At 42.1% G+C, this 24,233-nt stretch overlaps 1 protein-coding gene across 4 annotated transcripts in view; it reads left to right on the top strand.

The window, feature by feature from the left end:
* The window catches only part of PLXNA3 (plexin A3), a 71,693-nt gene that overhangs the window by 14,539 nt on the left and 32,921 nt on the right, over nt 1-24,233 (top strand). For all 4 annotated transcript variants that reach the window (XM_081968260.1, XM_081968261.1, XM_081968259.1 and 1 more), the window contains 8 exons: nt 1,257-1,385; nt 3,000-3,100; nt 4,866-4,989; nt 6,549-6,699; nt 7,912-8,011; nt 12,455-12,569; nt 14,570-14,770; nt 24,060-24,156. In XM_081968260.1, coding sequence (XP_081824386.1) covers nt 1,257-1,385; nt 3,000-3,100; nt 4,866-4,989; nt 6,549-6,699; nt 7,912-8,011; nt 12,455-12,569; nt 14,570-14,770; nt 24,060-24,156 — 1,018 coding nt within the window. The remainder of the gene's footprint in view (nt 1-1,256; nt 1,386-2,999; nt 3,101-4,865; nt 4,990-6,548; nt 6,700-7,911; nt 8,012-12,454; nt 12,570-14,569; nt 14,771-24,059; nt 24,157-24,233) is intronic.

Genomic DNA, 24,233 nt, shown 5'->3' with positions numbered 1-24,233 from the left:
ATATTTTAGAGCTATTATAAAGACAAATGTTATCCTTTTTCTATAAACAGTAAGGGTTGACATTAGGGCTCCCAATTGCATTGATATTTCATGCAATCCTTGAATTAGGAGAGCACACAAATGCACAACTTTAACTTTTTTAAAAAGTGTGATAGCAGATGATGACAATCTTGGCTGCTTGCATGTTTTTCAAATGGGAAAGCTGTTAAATGCACATGATGGTTGTAACACACAGCAAAAAAGTGGAGTGTACTTTGTGATCTTGTAAAACAGGTCATATAAAAAAGTTTGGAGATAACTAGATTGCCAAGGAGTGCAGCATATACATTTTAACTTGGATTTGTAACTTGTAAGTTTGTTTCGCTTATTTATAAAGTGTTTTTAAAATAAGGAATTTTATTTTAATTGACTATCAGTGTCTTTGGATGTATAATTTGAATCCATAGCTTCACAGAGGAAGCTACTACGCATCCCACAATTGCCACCATATGTAATTTGTTTCATTATCGCATCATTATCGCATCATTATTATTTTAGTAAAATTTCTAACTCATGGGGCTAGTTATATTGAAATGTTTTGCATTTGTGACAACTTGGTGAGGTAAATCATTGTTCTCATTTTAATATGTGTAAAAATATAAGATTATGGAATCTATTTGTAAAGTGCAATTAAAGAAAATGAAGAGGAAGCCGCTTTAGGTTTTAAATTTCATCCATTGAATCTATTTTTCCTATATGACTTGCATGGAGAAACTACGACCATCCAGAAGTTGTCAGAAATCACCAAAATTGTAAAATTATAAGTCTTGTTATAAGGAATAATGGAATTTGGGACTCCAAAAATACCCCAATTATGTACTTGCTAAATCAGTCCTTTAAAAAATTTCTACTGACATACTACACACACACACACACACACACACACACTTCATTTTCAATAATCCCTCCACTCAGATACAGGATTTTTCATGAGGAATAGCCCTGACTCATTCTTTTCTCAAAGGTGTAGACTATATTATTTTCCATTTGTAATCCTGTACTTTGCCAATATTTCCTCTTTTTTCTTTCTTGCCAAGAAAACGTTAGAAAGAAAAAGACAAAATAGCTGTACTACCTTTTGAAGAGTGGCTTTAGGAGCCATTTTGTTAAGAGACCCTCTATTTCTGGTGTGGAGGGTGGGGGAAACCCTGTCGTGCTCTTCATCCTTCCAATTTGGAGAGGGACAAAGAGCTCTCTTTTGTCATTATACCCTACAGGTTCGTGTGGACAATCCGGATGAGGCCCATCTTTATGAGTCTGTGCCGGTGGTGCCTGGAGAGCCTGTGCTGCGTGACATGGTCCTGAGTCCTGACCAGCGCTACCTCTATTTGCTCAGCCAGAGACAGGTCAGCCTAAGGGAAATGAGACAGGCAGCAGCTTCTGTTGTACCTTAGCTAGAAGAATAAGCCACTGGTGGGAAATTGATTGACGACAGGTCGTCCTGAAGAAAGTCTGTCTATGTGGTCACTAAGAATAGACCTAACTTGATGGCACTTAATCAGGAATTTTGACTCTCCATGTATGCGGTATTGGATTTCAACTCCCATCAAACTCCACCAGGGTGGCATCTGGCAGGGAGAGAGAATTGTAATTCAGACTAACTAGTAACAACTGGATTACCTGTTCTGGGGGGGAAGGACTTTTGTTTTTGTTCATTGATTGATTGATTGATTGATTGATTGTTGGGTGCCTGGCTAGCTGCCAGGTTTTATTCCAGGAGCAGAAGACAGAGAAGGCTTGCAAATAAGTTGTTTTCTTTAGAGAGATCCCTGAATGCCTTTTTGCATGGAAAGGTGGATTTTAAATCTTATCACTAATGATGCTGTCTAATAATAATGACATTATCAATATTATTGTTAGACAACATCATTAGTGGTAGGATTTCTGCTCTACCTTCCTATGCCAAAAAGATATTCTGGATATCTGTTTATGTGTTTGGCATATAGATATAATTGCATTTTTAGAAAATCCATATCTGTGTAAATAGTGGCATTTTAAAAGTTATTTATTGCTCCCTTTTACCCCCCCCCGCTCTTTCAGCAGATTTATACTTACCTTAGAAGAGTTGAAGCTTAATTTCAATACCTTTAAAAAAAATTAATAGCTGCATTGCAACCCAAATGAGCGTAAGCTTTAGGAAGGTGTGTGCTTTACATCAGCAATAGAAATTGGGGCAAGATAACTGCATACATTTCAATGTGTTTAAAATGTGAAAATGAAGAGTGACTGTGAAGATTATTTCATTTTTCTAAGTGGGGTGGGAAAATCCTTTCCACACTGCTATGGCCAATTAAGGTTGGGAGCATAAGATAAGGTGCCCTGGGCAGGACTGAATACACCAATGAGGTCTCTTCTCAGTAGACATGATGCCTATAAATGTAGGGAGGGAGCGATGCCATGAACATTGTGTTTTCTTTGCCGTGAATGAATTATTCAAATAGCAAAATGCAAAGAATGTATAAAACACAGGTGCTGAATTTGAAGGAAGAAGGTTTGAGGGAGATTGGGAAATGTGGGACCGAGGGCTGCTGGGTATATGTGTATTTGCTACCTGTTTTCCTAGGATAACCAGATCTGAGCTGTAAAAATCTGGAGAAGTACTCAATGGCAGCAAGAGGGAGATGGGGATACAGAAAACCCCTTATTCTTTCCTGCCACATTTTTACCATGGTTCATACTTTCACTCGGATCTGGTGGCCCTGCTCTTGCCTCAGGGAGGACTCACTTTTTTTCACTCCTGAAGCCCAGGCAAGGATTCAACAAGTGCCTTTTTGTACAGCAGAAACCTGTTTCTGCTTCCTTCATTTTGACTCTTTATGTTGGGGAAGAAATCCCTAGCCCCATATACACCTGGAGGGTGCCAGGGTAGTGAAGACTGTGGGGAAGCTCCAAAGTGGATGAATGAGCGGGGGAGGGGGGGGAAGGTCTGCAGATGTATATTGATACAGCTCTTCCCTCAGGTGGTGCAGCTTCCTGTGGAGAATTGTGGGCAATATCTTTCCTGTGCCGATTGCTTGGGCTCCCGAGACCCGCACTGTGGCTGGTGTGTCCTGCACAATAGGTGAGAGATCATGCTCCTTTCTACCTTAACTATGCAAGCTGGGAGGAAGAACCCTTGATCTGCCATTCCTATCCCCCCCACCATTCTTCTTGTGCTTTCACCCAAGTCTGGGGGCAAAGCAGGGAGGAGGCAGCCAGTTGCACTCTTTCCTCTCCCCTGCCCCCTTTATCTGAACTCTGCAGGAGCTTTAATCCTATTAAAGCTGCCAGCACTCAGCTGACTAGGCGGGAAGAGTAAGAGGAGGTTGGAGGTGCAGGCAAAGGGGCCGAAGTAGCTCTCCTTCCCCAACTTGGAAACAGAAGGAAGATTTTCTCTTTTCTCCTGCTCCCCCCCCCCTTCCCCAATCCTTTGCTGGATATGGCATTGCAAAGGATGAGGAAGATGCTTCTGTGCGCCCTTCAGAAGGAAAGTTGGTCCTTGCTTCATGCTTCAACGTTGGGGGTCCTACCCCATGGAAGGGGAAGTGCATAACATGGGTTGGGAGGGAGAAGCAAGAGACAAGAGGGGGAAAAAACGCAACCTTTTCCCCTGCCCTGCAGAAGCCCCTCACTGTGTCTCTCCTAACAGATGTTTTTCTCACCCTCCGTCTCCTCTCCCTGTCTCAGCACCTGGTGCTGCAGCTTGCACCTCCTTCCTTAATATAGACTATGTGATAACACTTAGAAGGGGGTGAAGGAAAGCAGAGGTGACACTTCTTCCCCCCCAAGCAATGGTGCTGTTGGGGGAAGAAGCAGGAAGTGTGCAAAAAAGTGAGAAGTGCTTATGCCTCCCATCCTCAGCCGAAGCGTTTCCACTTTGTGTGCAAGCCGTGGGCTTTCACTATCCTTCCCTAACCCAAGCCCAGATCTCATTCCATCCAGGATGATCTCACTGATATTGTCCCTTTATTGGGATGGGGGGGGGAGGATTAGGTTTACTTGCACGCTGCCCTTCCCCACCCCATTCTGCTTGCGAATGTATGGTTGCTGTCATCCTTTCTCCAGGCAGGCGCCTCAGTCCCCAGATCCCTAAGCAACCTTGGTTCCTTCTAATGTTAACAAGCCTCCAGGGCCCCTGAGCGGAAGCAGCAGGTCTTCATTACAGTCCCTAAACTGACTTCCTCACTCATCCCCTGGTGGGTGCACTCTCACATGCTTAAATTACCGAGCCTTGCTTTTATCGCCCCCTCCCTTTTGATCTCAGTTCTGCCAACTTTCCCATACAAGATGTCTTGCCTATGCCTGGATTTACCGTATTTTTCAGAGTATAAGACGCACCTCTTTCCCCCCTAAAAGAGCGTGGAAATATTGGTGCATCTTATATACCGAATACAGCCATTTTTGGCCTCCCGAAGCCCCGCCCCCACATCCCATGTTTGTGAAAATTGGGCGAAAAACGGAGGCGTTTTTGCCTTCCCCCAGCCCTGCTGAAGTCTGCAGAGTGCTCCTGGGGGCCAGGGAGAACAAAACCTTTTTTTCTTACTTACCTTACCTCTTCAAAATCTGGTGTGTCTTATATACCGGTGCGTCTTATAGTCCGAAAAATACGATAGTTATGAGTTGGACTGCCAGTATGATAATTCCATCCCACCCCCACCCTCAGTGGAGATCTCCAATATATACATTCTGTCTCACGGTCCCTTCCTCTGACTGACCCCAACCCACCAGGAGCTTTTGCATCCCACTAAAGGAGAAGGAGAAGCTGTTAAGAGGAACAGAGGAAGGTGTAAGGTTGTGCCGACTTCTCTCATTTTGCTCCCTACCCTTTTTGATTTCTCTGCCCTCAGGTGCTGTAGAGAAAGCGAGTGCCCCCATGCTGCAGAACCCCACCGCTTCACGACAACTCTGACACAATGTGTGCAGTTGCTGGTTGAGCCCAGTAATATCTCAGTGACAGAACCTAGCATTGTGGTGAGTCTCTGCTCCCTCCTGCTGGCCTTTTTGAACATCTGGCTCCCCCAATCCTGCTGACTAATTGTTCTTTATCTCCTTTTTGTTTTCTCTTGACGTTTTCTTTTCTCTCTGTTATTGGTCTTTTTGTCTTCCGTGTTCTTGGTCAATTGAGCCTCAATGTTCTGAGGCCAGCTACCACTCTGAAAGTGGAAATTTGACCCCACTCTGATCTATAAACAAAATAGACTGTGAGTATTAGGAGAGAGGAAAGCTAAGTAGTTTTTTTAAAAGTGAATTTTGGAAGACCGATGACCTCTAGCCCTAATCCACATCAGCAAGTTACTAAAGAAGTCACCCTTTTTTTTTTTGCTGCTGACGTACGCATCCCGTAAGAAAGTCAATCATTCAGTGTGAATATAAAATTTTACAGTTATTTGGGAACTGAATTAAGATACCATTATATCTCTTGGCTCTCTTTTTTAATTGGAAGTATTCAAATGAGTAAATTATTATGGAAGACTGTAAACATTATATTCTGTTGATTCATGGACTATGGGGTTATATTTTGAAGATGCCATGAAAAATCACTCATTAACTTCAGAGGATCTTTGATTAGTGATAAGATTTCTTATGTCTTGCAAACTACCTTGAGTATAGAATCCTTTGGGAAACAAGAGTAATTGGTTTAGTGCTCTAAATTGTATTTATGTAGGTAATTACTGCTCTTCTTCAAGGTCATCCCCAGCCTTCATATTAGCTACTAAAAGCATAGCAGAGGATAGCTTTGATCCATAATCTATGCCTCTGCTATGTCCATGGTAGGGATAGAGACTCCATAGCCCTCTAATTTAGAGGAGAAAAACATGTGGCCTTCCAGCTATTGTTGGACTGCAACTAATCACCTCTCATTACTAACCATGCTAGTTGGGACTGATAAGAATTGACATATAGCAATACAGGAGGACTGCCTGTCTATCACTAGATGTTGCTGAACAACAATTCCCACGGGCCCTCGCCACATGCAGCCATTGGTGAGGGATGCTGGGTGTTGCAACTCAGAGCATCTGGAAGGTCACAAGATCCTCCCTAGGCAAACAAAACCATAATGATGAGTAAGCCATGTCCGAATAATATGATATTCACCATACCATTCAGCTTTGTAAGAATAACTGTTTTCCTTTGTTTTGTGTGTGTGTGTGTTGTTGTTTTTTTAAAGTAACTGTTTAGCTTTAGGATTGCCAAGATATGCTTGGATAATGCCTGGCAGGAATTCAGAAGCCAGATAAACTGCTGAGTAAAATTTCCAGTGGTCAAATTTCAGTGTTCTGCAGGGTTTTTTGTTTCCCATTCATTCATCCACCTTGGCCATTGCAAAGTAGGGAAAATGTACATTAAATCGGATTAGCCATAATCATTTTATCTGTGCTAGTGCATTTAGGCTACTGTATGTCATAAAACCTGAGAAGTGTCTAATATTTATGTGTACATAGCACACATTATGATTTCCCTCCTTTTGACATAATTCTCAAACATACTAGTCCATCTAATGACGTCATTCTTCTGTGCTATGTTTCCAGCTTCAGCTTACAGTCCACAATGTCCCAGACCTTAGTTCTGGTGTGACTTGCTCCTTTGAGGGCCTTGGTGAGAGTGAGGGACAACTTCAGGTAGATGGAGAGATCCACTGCCTTTCACCTACTTTGAGGGATGAGCCCCCTGGAGAATATGGTAAGTGCTTGATGATGGGAAGGGAAGTAGTAATAGTCCACCTTTCTGTCCTTACCTTGCCTCTGACAGAAACTTCTTGATAGCTTCAAAGAAATTCTCCTTAGTCCTGATCCTCTCCTCATAACAAGCGTAAAGTTGTATGCAATTTTTTTTAAAGCAGATGACAATGCTCAAGATGGAATTAGAATTATGTCAAATGGTATTTTGTAAGAGATTTTGGCCTTCTGCTTCTTACCCTCCTGCTTTTCATGCTGCTTCCATGCTCATTAACCAGATTGGTTGTGTTAGATTGGGTAATGGATAGGCACACACAGGCTTAATGGTAACAACAGCTCTTTATTAAGTACAACAAGTGAGAACAATCCAGCGAAGGTTGAGTCTGACTACAGCCCTTTTATAGGGAGCTGTCAGACCCTTCGACCAATAGGATCGCATCCTACCCCATACATCCCTACGACCAATTCGCTCTCACAGAGAGGGACTCCTCCGGGTGCCGTCCACTAAGCAATGCCAGCGGGCGGCGCCAAGGAGTAGGGCCTTCTCTGTGATGGGCCCAACCCTCTGGAATGACCTCCCCTCCGATATTAGAATCACCACTGACCTCTGCTCCTTCCGCAAGAAACTCAAGACCCACCTGTTCCAATTAGCTGGCCTGGCCCAATCATAGTTTTAATCTTCAATCCTCCTGGCTGGTATTTTAAATTCCTGGGGTAGATTTTTAAGTTGTTTTAATTTTTACTATTATTGTACAGATTTTTATTTATTTTGTTTTTACGGGGTTCCGATGTCTTTCTATGTATATGGTATTTTAACCTTTGTCTGTACACCGCCCCGAGTCCCTTCGGGGAGAGGGAGCGGTTTATAAATTTAATAAATAATAATAATAAGGATTAAACCTCTGTTCCCGCCGGAACAGAGGACCTTGGTAGAAACCACTATAGTTAGAACAAGTATCTAACAGGTTGCAACTCTATGATGCTGAGTATTTGCATGGTTATGACTGACATGTTGAAACAGCGGTAAATAAATGTTTCTCTCTCTTCTGCAAAACTATGCACACAAGGAATCTCATGGAATTCTAATTTTGCTTGATGATTCTGAATGTGGAATCAGAAGTTGATTGTGTCAGAATTCAAGAATGTGACCTTGTAAACACACCATGATTGATGTTACTTCCCCTTCCTTCTTCCTGTTTCCCTATAACTGTCTCAGGTGATGTACGAACTGTTAGGATCCAACTTCTGTCCAAGGAAACTGGCATGGAATTTGCCAGTACAAACTTTGTCTTTTATGATTGCAGCCTTCTACGCACGTGAGTTTTGAAACTGGGCACAGGCTGTTAGTGGGGGATGGGGGGGAGAATGACTTTCTTTTTCAAGCCCCATCAATTTATTTACACATAAGGCGTGTGACCCGCACATCACTGTTTACAACTGTTGCAAAATAAGATTTAATCTCAGCTTCCAACAACTGTTAACTACTTTAAAAAAAAATCTTTTCATCTTTACAGTTTGCTCATAGTTAAAACATACACACTTGGTTTATTTAGTGATTTACTGTCATGTTTTTCCCCCCATTAAAAATAACCCCTAATCAGGATTTCATTAATTCAAAACAAACAGCATACAATTGACAGTTAATTAAATTTCTTTCTAGCAAAAATAAGAAATCTGTCAAAATCCCTATAAAAGAGCATATTAACACGCACCCTCCCCTACCCGGCAGCAGCCACGTATCTGCCTACTGGCCTGCTCAGGAGCTGCCTGGGACTTGTGACTTCCTATTGGCTTACTCATTTTGCTTGTTGGAAGCAGCAAGGAGGCCCTTACTTAGTGACTAACAACCCACAATCCTTGCTTAATGACAGCAACGGGGAGTGCCAGGATAGCTCTCACCAAGCGATGCCGTCATTTGAAACTACACTTTATGACTGCATCACTTAGCATCGGAAATTCTGATCCCAGTTTCCATTGTATCATGAGGACTACCTGCTCTTCATTAGTGTGAAAGACATTACCAAACTATATGAGGAAGACAGATCTTATCTCTAAGGTAAGAGGTGGAGCAGCTTAAAAGGATAGGTTTCATCTGAGGTAGAAACAGTGACACGTTCACGCTCGGTTGCACTTACACAAGATTTTGTTAATTGCAACTTGAGTGTAACATGCAGTATACCTAAGCCATCATTAAAGAAACTGCCCAATTGCTTAAGGTGATGTGGTTATACAGCTACTGAATGATTTAGGATAGTTAGGTTCCCCTGCCCTGTAAATAGATTTTAAGATTATGTGGCATTCTCAGTCTATACTATGTGCATCAGAAGAGCCTGAGCATCACCAGAGGCAAAGGGGAAAATTTTTCACCTAGATTTTTTACGTCTGGCACCAGCTGTGGTCCCAGGGCAGGTGGCAATGGTGGCAATTGTCATCATGGAACCCTATTGACTTTCAGCAGCAAATTGCTGCAGATAACCAGACGTAAGACGCTGGAGTTGAAGTTGGGCACTAGAAAACAGCGGAGTTTCTTGCTGCTGTATTGGCCTCTGTGCTGTACCATGACATCCCTGCCTGAGTTGTGGAATTAGCCGTGGAGAGCTAGTTCTGGGAGATTTTAATCTGATTTGAGTTGGAGATGGCTTGGGAGTTCATTCCATACAACAACCATGCATCTGACCCAGAATATTCAGGACCTACTTAATGCAGGTGGCCACATGCTAGGACTGATGAGAATTAGTTTCCCAGGGAACTCTAGGAGTTAAAATGGCAGAAGAGAGGCTTAGAATACCATTTGAGGAAGATGAAGAGTGAATCTGAGTGCACATGACTAAGAGACCATATTAGGGACTATATCAGGGGTGAAATGCTACTGGTTCTGACTGGTTCGCTATAACCGGTAGCAAAAAATGCTTTAAAAAGTGGATCGCGCGGCTCACAGCTGATCCATGCAATCGTCGGAACCATTTATTTTCACTTTTTAAAGCATTTCTTTCCTGCCAGTTGGGCGAATGGGTAGGAAAAAGTGCTTTAAAACATGGAAAAGGGTTGGCCACGCCCACCCGGTCACCTGATCACCACCACCACCAAGCCACACCCGCAGAACCGGTGGCAAAAAATTTTAGATTTCACCACTGGACTATATCATAGTAATAAGAAAGAGCCACAAAACTCTTACTTTTTCCACTCTTACTGTGTTCACAAATAGCTGAGCAGTGGCTCTTTTCAGAATGACCTGTTCTCTGCTGGGAAGGGATGATCAAGAAAAACATTTCCAGGGTCACTGGGAGAAATATTTCGGGTATCTGAAAGATAAAATCATTTGTAGTTAGACTCTGACTGTACCTGCCCTATTTGGTTGCTGTACCAAACCGAACAGTTATAGAAGTACACATAACAGATTCAATTATTGTAAAACCGTATCAATAGCTCCTGGGCAGCCTGAATAAGTCCCAGAATAAATCATCTTAGGTCCTGAGCTGAAGCAGGAAAAACATTCTTTGTTGTACCTTTTTAATGATGGTTCTAATGTTAAGCATCCATTTCAAGTCCTTCAATACAGTAACAGGAGATAAAATAGGAGGGCTCCTCCTAAAATCCATTCTCACCTCTACAGTTTTAAGCATGTTCAGCTCCAGATTGTTATTCCTGTATCCCAGGACCATTTGTTCAACCTTCCCATCTATATGCTGACTCATCACTGTCTCGAATGAAGCCAATGACTGTTGATGTTGTGGTTGTTCTCCTTTCTCTTGGCTGGTTCCAATAAGTATTGCCTGGAAAGGAGAGGCTGAAAACTCTTGATTTATAGAGTGTCACATCCTTCCTGTTTAACAACTATATGAAGTCACTGTGTGAGTCATTTGTTGACATGGGGGTCAGTTATTATCAGTGCATGATGATACCCAGCTGGTTCTCAAGTCTTAGCCAACCAAATGATGCTGTTGAAGGTCTTGTCCCAGTGCCCAGAGGCTCTTAAGGTCCAGATGGAGAGGAATGGATTTAAGCTTGACCCTAGCAATTCTGAGTGCTAATGGGTTCATGGACCATCCCGGCCTGAGGAGTTCCTATTTTTAAATTTGAATGGGGTTCACTTCCCCAGTTAGAACTGGCATACAATTAATCAGTGGAACAGTTTGCCTCCAGAAGTTGTGAATGCCCCAACACTGGAAGTCTTTAAGAAGCTTTGGATAGCCATTTGTCTGAAACGGTATAGGGTTTCCTGCCTAGGTAGGGGGTTGGACTAGAAGACCTGCTAGGTCCCTTCCAACTCTGCTATTGTATTGTATAGTTCTCCTGGACTTGCAGATTGAGAAGGAGACGGCAGCTGTAGCCAAGAAGACTTTCACATAGATTCATCTCATCTATTAATTGTACCCATTCTTGGACCTGGAGCACCTTCTCATTGTCACTTGTGCTTTAGTCAACTTATGTGCGGACTTTGCAGTGCCCTGCACATGCAACTGACTCGAAGACCACTTATAACCTTTAGCTGGTGCAGAACATAGTGGAATAAGCAATTATGAGTGTGTCACAGTACATCTGCGTAACACTTTTTGTTCTGCATGCTGCACTGATTATTAGTAGGCTTCCAAGTGCAATTCAAGATGTTAGGTGTCATCTACAAAAGCCCTACATGACAAACATATTATTTATATGAGGGGTTCACTCTCCCATTGTTTCTGCCCATCCCATAAGCTCAGACAGAATCAGCATGCTCTGCGTCCCTTCCATTAATCAATGTCATCGGATAGGATCTAGGAAGTTTGCCTTCTCTGTTGAGCCCATCTTCTGGAACAGAATTCTCTCAGAGTAGTGTTTCCCAGAGTTGAAGTCCACATATCTTAACAATGTCATGGTGATGAAACCCTGCCCTAGAGATTTGAATAGTCCCAACTCTGCTCTGCTTTATACGTGTTCTGATCTGACGTTTTCCCCTGGCTCTCATCTGGGATGGAAAGTGGGCTGCTTCTGTGAAAAATAGGCATTTAGTGGATATTTGTTCCCCTTGCCATCTTATATTTCTGTCTGACTTGATGTTTTGCACCACTCAGAGTTGATGATGAATTGGGAGGCCTTAGAAATATAAACAATCAGTTAAGTCCTTCCCTGGGAGATTGCAATCCCATTTATTTCCTTAGGGGAAGTTTGGAAGAAGAGGCAAAAGATTTCTAGATTTTAGTCCCAGAATACGTCATCAGTGTTGGAGGCCTGACCCAGTCTTAAAAGTGGATGGACTTGGAAACAATTTTTTTACTAGGACTTGCAACCTAGATGAGTTGGCAAGTCCTTTTTCAAGCCACAGGCCAAGACACTTGAGCCAGCCTTATGTTCTTCTTATCAGAAACAAAGTCTGATGTATCTGCACCCTGCCAGTTTTGCTGACCTGTGTTTCCCCCTCAAAGCACGCCGTACTTTCCCCTCACTGTTATGTAAAGTAGGAAATACCACACACCTTGTGGGAACCTTCCTCTCTCAGTTTTGGGGCTCTCCTAGCTTACACCACCTAGTCAGTAGGTGGCTGTAGTTTAGGTTTGCCTCCCTCTGGGCCTTGTCTCCACAGTAAGCAGATGGGTTGGACAAAATTTGAAGATCCGATTCAATCAGTGTTTCACTTCCTCCCTTTCCTTCCCATGAGTTTCATATCCTTAAGCAGAACAAAACCTTAAGAGGAATAAAGGTGAAGGAAACAACAGGAGAGAGAATTGCATTCTTTCCCCCTTTCCTGTTTTCTTTTTAAAAAAAATTTCCTCATTCTACAGGTGCTTGTCCTGTGTCAGCAGCCATTATCCGTGCCACTGGTGTAAATATAGGCATACGTGCACCCACAATGTGGCCAAGTGCTTCTTCCTAGAGGGCCGAGTCAACACTGCTGAGGTAAGAAAGGCCACTGGAGTGCTACCATCTCGAAAGAGTTTCCTGCCAGCCATTAGGATGATTTTTGGACATGAACACCCTGTGCCTTTTCATCTTTTGTTCGTGAAACCTTCACCACTGAGAAAATCAATGGCAGTTTTATTCTCCCTGCTGACTTGCAGGGCAGAGGGAATCGGGAGAGAGATTTCCCCGTGTATCTACCCTTCTTCCCAACTCAACTTCCTTCGGTGCATTTTCAAGAGCTCCCTGTGTCTACATAACAGCAGAAATAGCTGTAGTATTTCATAGCCTGCTCTTCCAGCACTGGAGTGAATATTTGGGAGCCAAGTTTCCATTTCCATGTTTATGCAAGTTGTGCAACTGCATGCATACGTTTAACTGGAATATTTCTCACCGTGTCTTTGCAATATTTTGACCCTGCGCAGAGTTCAAATTGCTCTGCTGAGCACTGTATAGAGTAAAAAAGGAGAAAAAGTACAAGTGGAAGGTTTGGCAAGAAATCAAAATCATGAGAAGGGAGCATTCAAGATAGAGTATAGCAGTTCTCTCTTTCCTTTAAAACTCTGTCTTCCAACTCTGGCAACATCACAATATGTTTTCATAACAATGAGTTTTAGAAACTTGGTTCCACTAGCAGACTGAAAAGAAAACGCTTCTGGAAGTTACATATTTAGGTTTGCCCTTATGCACCAGCGTCCCCCACAGGCCTTGTATAGACGGAATCTCAGACCAGGGAATCCCAAGCAATCAGAAAAAAGTCAGCAGGTGGCAGATCAACAGCATGGGGAAATGATAATAGTACTAAAGTGCCTTTATTCGGGTGGGAGGCTGGATCGATATGGGGGAGGCCAGAGTGTTTGCTGGTAATGGGGCCAGTGGCTCGCGATCAATCGTCTGGCCCAGGCAGCGGGATCAATAGACCTAGAGACGCCCGGGGCTCGTTGTGGGTAGGTAATTGATAGCAGCTCCCTTAGAGGGGCCAGCGCTTGCGGTTGGATGTGGTGGCTGGAGTGGGAGGAGGCTGGAGAGCAGGCTTTGAGGCTCTGGGAAGTGAAACGTTGCCTGTGACTCTTAGGTTAGGGAGCACTGGCAAAACTGTTATGCTCGGGACTTCTAGATCAGTCTGTGTGGACTTTGTTTTCAGTCTAAAGAACGAAAGAGCTAGAAGGGAAAATTGCTTGTTGCTTCCAGGCTCCTCTTCCGACAGGCTGGGCCTTTTGTCTTGACCCCATTGTCTTAAGCCTCCGTAGGAAGTTGCACCCGGGGGTTTAATTGTTCTTCAGGTCAGGGCTACGTTTCCTGTATTGCTTGCCAGCGTCATGGCCACCCTGTGTCTTTGCTAGCCCCGTAAACAGAGCAGCCAGCCCAGCAGGCCTCCCCCGCCCTACCTTTCCTTTGGTACCAAGGAGCAATTAACCAGACTCTGGTTTCCATGGAAACTCTGAGCGCCCAGCGGGCTCTTTCATCTCCATCTCTCTCAGGCGGCCACCACAGGCAAAGGAGGAGCAAAGGAGGAGCCGGGAGCCAGACTCCTGGGCTTTACCCTTGTTCACTGTGGAGCTGTTGGGATATGAAAGGTTAGGCAGCTGTTTCCCCCTGGGGGAGAAGGAACCTCAGTCCCCAGGAGGGAGAGAGACTTGTTTCCTATCCCCAAGAATTATTATAGGTGTCTTCACACAGGAACCCAAATGACAGTCCTAAAAAAAAAGGAGGGGGGGAAGCAATATCACTTTAATCAATGTACTTCCTTCTGGTAAGTCTGGTTAGAATCAGACTGTTTTTTATTTTAGAAAAAGCGTTTGGTGTTCCCTTACGGCTACTTTGAAAGCAGTGCCAGCCTCCCATTTGGGTTTAGAACTATTTCCCTTTGCAATCCTGTCTTGAGAATATTCCCGTCATAAACAAACAAACACACACCTGCCTGCAGACAGCACAAGTGGCACTTGCCAAAGCTTTCAGGTTTCTGAGCCACCCGGCCTGCATCTTTTCCTTTGCACCAGGGCTGCCCAGAGCTCCTTCCTGGTGGGGAGATCTTGATTCCTGTGGGAGTGTTACAACCCATTACCCTGCGTGCCAAGAACCTTCCACAACCTCAGTCGGGCCAGAAGAATTACGAATGTGTCTTGGGAATCCAAGGTCGCCAACAGCGAGTGCCAGCTGTACGCTTCAACTCCAGCAGTGTGCAGTGCCAGAATACCTCGGTGAGCATCACATCTTTTATAGCCATATTTGTATCCCTCTTACTACTATTCTTATTATTTATTATTTATTCTTACTATTACTTACTACTATAAGGGGCACGGTGGCTCAGTGGCTAAGACACTGAGCTTGTCGATCAGAAAGGTCGCCAGTTCAGCGGTTCAAATTCCTAGTGCCGCGTAACGGAGTGAGCTCCTGTTACTTGTCCCAGGTTCTGCCAACCTAGCAGTTTGAAAGCATATACAAAAAAAATGCAAGTGGAAAAATACGAACCACCTTTGGTGGGAAGATAACAGCACTCTGTGCGCCTTCGGTGTTTAGTCATGCCAGAGAGACCACAGAGACGTCTTCGGACAGCACTGACTCTTCGGCTTTGAAACGGAGATGAGCACCGCCCGCTAGAGTCAGGAACAACTAGCACATATGTGCGAGGGGAACCTTTTACCTTTTAACTTTACTACTATTCTACAACCAGGAGGATTGAGAACTTCCTAAAAACAGAATACAGGATCTCAGCTTTCTGCAGGGGGTAACAGATCTTCTTTTTGTGTCAACTTGCCTATGAATTACAAATTTTTAAACTTCCTTGAACATCTGTGGTGTTACCTGTGTATGTATATCAAGGACAGTCATCAAAATTTGAAAGCACATCGCAGTTCATAGTAACACAGTGGTCTCAGTGTTTTTTACGTGTAATAAGGAAATACTGACCTAGATTACAATTTTTCTGAATGTAAGAATTCATCGAAATATTTGGTAACCTCAGTAATAAAGTCCTGTATGCTTCCATAAATGAGTTACCACATCACTAGATTTAAAGAAACTTGTTTTTTTTTTTTTTTACTGAAGTTCCCTGCTTCCCTGACCCTTGCAACATTTAGTTTGTTTTCTTTATCTACTCATTTTCCAGTCATATTTTCCAGGATAATGTTCCTTTTGCCTAATTGGAAAAACAGAATGCAGAGAGTTGTCAAATCAGTCTGCAGCTCATGCTTATCTACATAAATACCTAGCACCCTGTTAAACCTTGGTTGAACACACTATGTGCTGAACGTATCTAAACACAGACTGGAATTAATAACAGTCTAACTGGATCAAAGAAGAAGCCATTTGTTCACCCCAAAAGAGACCTCTACTTTTGTTGCTTGTTAGGGTCTCGGAGTTCATATTGTGGATGGGAAAATGGGACCTTTGCCTTGATAGCTCTTAAGGCCACACAAAGGACATTGAGGGACTCTATGTGGCCCACTACTTGTACAAAAATACTGTGGGCGATACTAATGCTCTGTATTGTATTCTTGCTTTATGAGGATAAAGCGATACTAATGCTCTGTATTGTATTCTTGCTTTATGAGGATAAAGCGGTTCAGTAGCTATCCAGATAGACCTTGAGTTACAATCACAGCTGGGACCAGAATTCCTGTTGCTAAGCAAGAGTTGTTAAATGAGTCGTGCCTTATTTTTATGAATTTTCTTGCCATGGTTGTTGAGCAAATCGCTGTCATTGTTAGGTTAATTATGCAGTCATTAAGCGAATCTGGCTTCTCCTGTTGGCTTCGTGGTTGGAAGCCAGCTGGGAAGGTTGCAAATGGCTACCCCATGACCTCAGGGCACGATCCTAAATACATGCTGGTTGTCAGGCAACTTAATCTTGACTAGCTGACAGTGGGGATGCTCTGACAGTCAGAGGTGCAAGAACCAGTTGTAAGTCACTTTTTTCAGCGCTGTTGTAGCTTCGCTAAATGAATGGTTGTAAGGTGAGGACTACCTGTAGCCGATGGCAGCTGCGTGATTTCCAGTAAAGCTGTCAAGATGTCAGTTGCTGGAGGAAATGGCACAAAGTACCCTTGTGTTGCGGAAGCATCTGGTTTCAACTCTATAGGAATAAAACTTTGAACTACATGAGGCTTCACCACCAACCCGTTTCATTCTTATGGCTACCTTGGGACGAGATCATAACGGGGCAAATTAATTGAATTTGTTGATTTGTTGGTAGCAGTGGTTAAATAAAAACATTTCGGCATTAAGAAAATTGAAAGGGACAGAAGATTAATAGTACCGCAATAACTGTTGAATTATCCAAATGCTATGTTCTTGTCTTCTCATATCTAGAAGATATTTAGAAATGAAAATTAAATGACAGATGAAATTGAAATAGACGTGAAACCCTCCAGATTTTATAATACATGTAATCTCTCATGATTCCCCTTCTGAAGGGCTGCATGCTGCCTATTCTTAAGTTAAGAGACCTGTTAGTAGGAGAAGCTAAAATATATAAATACTGTATATATTTAAACAGCTGTCAAGAGAGTTTGCAGCCTTCCTTTCTCTCTCTCATGTAATATTGTGTTTGAGACCAACTAATACAATTGGATGTGGCAGGAAATGGGAGGGGGGGGCGGTGAGGGGAGAGAGAAGAAGTTTTTTACCCCTCTCACATCATGCTAGAATTATGGGCCATCCAATTAAATGGATGGGCATGAGATTTGAGGAATGCTGAAGGACATGCCTCTTTGCCCAGTGTGCGCACTGATGAATTTTATTGCAACAAAATGGTGGTGAAGGCCAATCACTTAGATGGCTTTAAAGCAGATTCAAAAAAGCTTGTCTCTGTGCATTTACCAATGGCCATTAATCATCGTGTTTTCATGGAACTACCCATGTTCGGAGGCTGCATGCTATTGAATAGTGGGGCCAGCACAACACAAGGTTATTTCTTCTCATCCTTGTAGGCGTCAGGCTGGTCCCTGAGAGATTTGAGGTGCTGGAATAGCAGAGCCTTGATCTGTTCTTTTTGCATATGATTTCAGATGCTAGAGACAAAAAAATGAAAGGGACTTTTGCCCTCCCTATGAATTCCCAGATAAGTCCCAGTGGTATGCCAACTTTGAATTTTAGGAGTTGTGATCTTGTACTTCCAGATACCTCCCCCCACCCTCCAGTGGCAGAGATCTGATCTAAACAAGTACTATTAAAATTAGATTTGCTAGGAATAAAGAGCCTTGAATCGCCCTTACCCTGATCAATTCTTCATCTTCACTAAAACTGCCCTACTGTAATCTGATTCTTCATCAGGTTCTTCATTGAGATTGCCCCCTGCTGTCCAAACCAGTATTACATCTTCTTCTTTTGATTATTAATCTTTCAGATTGTAAATCCCAAGAGCAACAGGCCTAGCAAAAGCTCTAAACATCCACGTTTGTTCCTTCTCCATGGCATGTAGCCGCCTTGCTTTTTCAGCATCCAAACACATCTTGCTATCTACAGTCAACACAAGCACCATATCATGTCCTGGAATTCGAGAACATAGCTACAGATAGTTTGTAACTTACAACCAGTCATGATGGTCTCAGGCTCAGGATAACTGCTTTATGGCCCGTAAAGCACTTATGGCTGTAAAATATTGCACTGCCCACCACCACCACGAGTGAATTTTGAGCCCTTGGAAACTGGTTCTATCAGGCATGAAAGATCAGGTCCACACATGAAGGTCTAATTAAACTGATTTATTGCTAATCATGCCTATGCACAAGAATTTTTCAACTGTTAACACCTGCTTGGGGTTAGATAAGGGTCAACAGAATTCAAGGGAGGGTGGACTTAATTTGCTTGTGAATCTTAGGGATTCTTAGGCTGATCCCTCTTTTAACTCCGCCCTCAGGTTTTGCCACTCCTCCTTCTACAGGTTCACATTTAAAACTGGTTACCAAGTTCATTTTGATCATGTGATCCCCATTTGGAGTCTTCTTTGCTGACTTCCCAAGGAACTCAATGGGGAAGTTGTTGGAGAAGGTTGCAAGTGGAGGGGATGTTGGATTGCAGGTCCATTCCCCCAGGGTGCCAAGGTATTTCCCCTTCCCTCCATGTAGAGTGGTGAAATCCTCCTGTGTAATGATGGAACAGACTTCAAATCTGGCAAAACCACTATGAATTGCCAGGGTTCCGAGCCTTTCAAAATGCAGGCATTCACTAGCATTTTCCCATCCAGAGGGGTGGGAGACGATGATGTTCACTAAAATTTTAGCAAATGCCAGCATCCTGAGCCTTTTAGAATCCTGGCATTCACTGGCGCTTTAATGAACGTCATTGTCTCTCACTCCTCTGGATGGGAAAACTAATGAACGCCAACTTTCTGAGCCTTCCAGAGCAGTGGTGTTTGCTAAGCAAGTACTGGAGCCATTGGAGGAATGGACCTCAAATCTGGTGAAAACGCTAGTACATGCCATTGTTCTCCTAATCATTTTTCTCATTGGGGCAGAGAGATACCCCTGAACTCCAGGGTGTGGTGGGAGGCCTGGGCCCTCTCTCTATCCCACCATGCCTAGGAGGCCCAGGCCTTTTTCCCAGCACTCTGCGCAATAACCCATAGGGTCACTCAATCCACCACAGCCAATTTGCTTCAGCTAAGCTAGCTCCACAACAACTCACCATGGCCACCTCGTCACGGAACAACTCGCTGCAGAACAAGAGTCACACTAATATCGAGCGAATAGTCAAATCGGCTCATGAAAGAAAGGATGCCAAAGGAGAGACAAAGTAAAATGTGAATGACAAAAATTAAAATAACTTTAAAATAATTTTCAATAATTAAATAGAATTGTCCTACAGCGAGTTGCTCCATGCTGAGTTATCCTATGGCAAATTGGCCGTGATGAGTTGGTTGCGACAAGTCACCCCATTCTGAATTGGGAGAGCCAGGATTGTGGTTATTAAGTGACCGCTTCAATTAATGACTGAGATTCCCGGCCCAATTGTGGTCATAAGCGGAGGACTACCTGGACTTCTATATTTACCCATATTGTACAGTTAACTGTTGAGGCTTCCTCCTTGGACTTTATATTATTGCTTTTGCCTGAATGAAGCAGATTGGATTATACTTGACCCAACAATATTCGTTCATGTTCTAAGACCACTAATTAAGTAGACTAAGGACTTGACTGTTGAAGGTTCCACTTCTTAAATAGCCACCCTACTTAGCCGATAGACCAGTGGTCCCCAACATTTTGGGCACCAGGGACCGGTTCTATTAAGTTTTCCCACAGATCGGAGGAGGCATAGTTTCCCATGCTGCCTGCATCCCATGGATGAGGCTTCACTTATTTATGCAGCCCGTTTTCTGGCATGCTGAGACCTGGTGCTGGTCCGTGGACCTGGGTTGAGGACCCCTGTGATAGACTAAGAGCTTCACTGCTCCACCGACATGGACTAAGAGCTCAAAGAAGACAAGATGCTACAGCTCAGTGGTTAGTCTGGTTGTCTATCTTATAATTTTGGGTAAAGCCTGAGCATTTCTGATAGACATCTAATTGAGGAAAGTTAGTCTAAGTTTAGCTGGAAAACTCTTGCTTGTGGTCTCTTCTGGGGTGGTATTCCTATTTTGGAACTTCCTTCCCAGGGAAATATGGCTGAGTCTATAATGTCTACATTTAGAAGAAAGCTTAAGAGATGTTTCACCCAAGTGTTTTCAGGGAAGCAACTGCCCCACTACCAGATTGTTCCAAATCAATTTCTGAGTAACATATATTTTAATTATTAAATTTTTATTTTATCTTATTACATAAATAAAATAAAATGCTGTTGATTTTATTGTTTTATTGCAAAGTTTTTTTGGCTTTTGTTTTTATTGTAAATTGCATTTTATTACTGGGGGGAAATATCTGCATACAAATAAAAATTACTATTAATACAACTGTTGCAGCTGCTGTACTAGTAACAACAACAATAAATATAATACCAGTAATAATAGAAGAGTTATAGAATATAGAATAGAAGATGAATTTACCATCAGTCAATTGTAAAATGCAGCTTTACTCAGAACATTTTACGTTCTGCAACCATACCTCTACCACCATCTGCCTATCCTGGTGCTTGAGAAAGACTCAGTAGGTGGAAAAGAATCCCAAATTCAGTCTGAACATGGCTGATTGTACAACAAGCCTCTATAATAGAAGAATTATTTCAATTTTGGCAGACTGGACTGAACACGTTTTCTACTGGTGTAGTGATTTATATCTGTGATTTGATGGAGGTGGTCTTAGGGTTGAGCCATGCTTGCTGGATTGACTTTGGGCTTCATGAGTTCTGTTAGGAATATTGAAGCCAAATTCTGACAAGGCAGGCAGTAATCCTGGACCACCCATTTGATGTAGTTGTTCATAGATATCCTTAGCAGCTGATTAGAACTGGCCAGTTGCTTGGTAAAACCACAGAACAACAAGGAGCAACAAGACTACCAACTAGAACAGAAAGCAACAAACAATGGTTCTAGGTCTGTGGAAATGCAGATCGAAGCTCCGTTGACAGTGATGGCAGCAAAGAAAAATGATTTTTCTGCCGCCATTGCTTTTATGCGGAGCCATCTAGGGAGCAATTTTGAAGAGTGGGAAATCTGCTGCATGTAGGTCTCTTGGGTGATTTTAATGAACCAGTGAAATTTTTTTGCCAAGCATTTTTCCAATAAAACAATCATTTTCATCTGCACTGACTTAGATGCCATTTTGGATACTGTACAAATACCAAACGTTAGGCTTTTAGATTTTAACCTTTAGCAAAAATGTGATGACGTATCTTAATACTGAATCATTTGCAGAATAATTTTGAATGCAACTGTGGAAGAGAATGGTTTTCTCCCGTCCCTTTGGTTATTCTCCCATTGAGTTGCTTCTTGAGGTTTGGCATTTTCTCTGGGTGACTTCTGTTTCTGCTAATTTCAGTATTTGGCAAATAACTACCTCACTTCTGCACATTTTATTATTATGAGGTTAGCCTCTCATTTTTCTGTGGGCTTTTACACACTTCTTCACAGTGACTCATACTTTTCTGCTGTAACTGCTGATAAAGCATCTTCCATCTGAGGAATGGCAATCAAGCCAAGAGAGCTCACATGTCATGCATTTGAAGTTACATTTTGATCTCCTTGATGCTTTACACAGTAAAGGCAACATGGACTGATCTGCTCCGAATTGGGAATCTGGCTTATTTCTGGAAGGCAGCATGTTGTTGTTGTTGTTATTGTTGTTGTTATTGTTGTTGTTTTGTATACGGTACATAGTTAAGAAAATGTCAAGTGGTTGGATCTGAAGATTTATCAGTAAATAGCATGAGAGCTTGCTGTGTGTGTGTGTGTGTGTGTATATATACACTGAAATATGTCAAAGTGTTTGATCAATATTCTAACATTCTGAATGGGGGAAGAAGGCTGAAAAGATAGTGCCTGAATATGATTTTGTAAACTTCCCCTTAATTGCAACAGGAAGATAAATATCTTTTTTCTTTCCTTTTCTCAATAGCTCTCTTTAACAATTATATTATAGTAATTGTGTCACTCTATTTTTTTTTTGCAGCGTGAAATTCTTGTACCACAATGTAGCTTGGCTCACTTGTTTAAGCTGCTCACCCAATAAGCACTTTATTGTGGTTCACTTGTTCTTGACGTATGGAACAGTGAACATTTGGTAAAATGAATCCTGCAGTATCTAATCACTAGGAATGTGGTACTTTATTTTGCTTTACTTAATGATTCTGTAATCTGGGATAATGCGTTTTGACATTTTTGAGGATGGTACTTGGAAACCAAATCTTTTTCTTCCATTCCCATCTCTTTAAGTGCTTAGTGAATATTTCTGCACATTTATTTATTAATTGGTATTAGAATACTGATGGGATGTAGGATTCTGTTTGCCTTAAATAAAGATTGAAAGCTTTCCTTTTGCACTAAATGGACATACATATTAGAGATTTGTTGCTGGCACTTGTTCTGTTTACTTTTAACATGCATTAATAATGTGAAATAGGATAGATGGACTCTGAAGAGGTTCAGATGTTTTGGAGGCAAATGCAACATAATTTCAAATGACCAGGCATAAACAAAGCGAGAGAGGTACATCAATAAAAAGTCAAAATCGGTTGATCAAGAAGCAAAATGTCTGACAGTATTTTGTATTAATATACATGCAAAGTACTGAGAAGGAGACATCTCTTTTATATATCTGGAACCCTGAACAGCAGTGGTTTTATATGATAAGTGGTTTGAAAGAAGCCTTTCCCCATCCAGGCCCAGGACACAATGTGTTTTTTATCCTTAATATTCATTTAAAGATCCCTGTGTTGGCTGCATTATTGATCTTCAATTAGGGGAAGAAGATAGCAGAAGTTTAATATAGATCATATTCAGCAAAATATCAATTGTATATGGCGCACAGACAAAAATGCAGGAGAATATTGGAGAATGTTGGGAAATGATTAGAATAGTAATGAATAGTTATGAATCCTGTACTGTGGAACAACTACGTCTTTTTACTCTGGACTGTCCAGATGTAACACCGATAGAATATACATAGTGAGTACCAGGTTAAGGAAGGTTAGTTTATAACAAGGGAAATATCTGTTCTACGTAATTGAGGGTGGTTTTTCTCTCTCTGTTGAATTCTATAATCATTTTTAAATCGTCCATAGGGGTGAAGAAACAAGGCTGAAAACATTTTTTTATTTTGGCTGCTAGAACTTGCTGAATATTTTCTAGACATAGATGCTCGATTCCACAAATTTTCAGCCGTCCATTAGTAAATGTGTTGTTTGTAGCACTAACCACCCATCATAGAAAAATGTATTTGATCAAGAAAAGCCATACATTTCTCCTTTTATTCCTTTTGTGTTATTTCAGTCAAGCTTTTAATTAGGCTACAAACCTGAGATAATTCTTTTTTTCCAAGCCACAGTTTGTAAACCATGTTCATTAGGACTCATGAGGGTAAAAGACTGCTTTTACTTTTCTTCTGCTTTCATCCCATCTATTAATAGCACCGAAAAGGACCATCTACACACAACCTAGCCATGTGTGCAATATATGTACATATAATAAATGTGACATAGAAACTCCACTATTTCTCTTAGCAATTGTGGGTTTGTCTCTGCAGAAGCCTCCTAACAGGCTAAGAATGCAGGAAGCACCAGGAATAAAGAAATTGAATACGTAGTGATAAAGAAGTTCATAATGATGAAGCAATTTGCTTATTCCACAATTTAATCAATTACCAAATATTGTAGCTCTTTCTCATTTATGATCCAGACAAAGGGCAGGTCACAACTTGGCTGACTCAGTTCAGGGTCCTGCAGACGGCTAATAGGCGAAGGGATACTTAAAATGTTTGTTCTGCTCTGAGGAAGAATGTTTTTATCCTTTTCTTGCTGTTTCCCCAATAGGGAAACCCAATTACTGGGTTCCCTGTAATTACAGATCGGCATTTTAACTTTTCATCTTCATAATTTGTTACCCATCTATTTCTTCTTTAGTATTGGTACGATGGTGAGGAGTTGGGTGAACTCCCTCTGGACTTTGATGTCATTTGGGATGGAGATTTTGCCATTGACAAGCCAGCAGGATTCAAAGGTACCAGCTCTGGGTATCAAATGTGTGTAGGTTTTAAGGACACACAATTCCTCTTAGGTTATCACTGTAAAGCTGGT

This window comes from Natrix helvetica, assembly GCF_964273705.1.
Source record: "Natrix helvetica genome assembly, chromosome: 1".
NCBI classification, from domain to species: Eukaryota; Metazoa; Chordata; class Lepidosauria; order Squamata; family Natricidae; genus Natrix; species Natrix helvetica.
The sequence above is the reverse complement of the archived record's forward strand: the minus strand, read 5'-3'. Positions and strand labels throughout refer to the sequence as shown.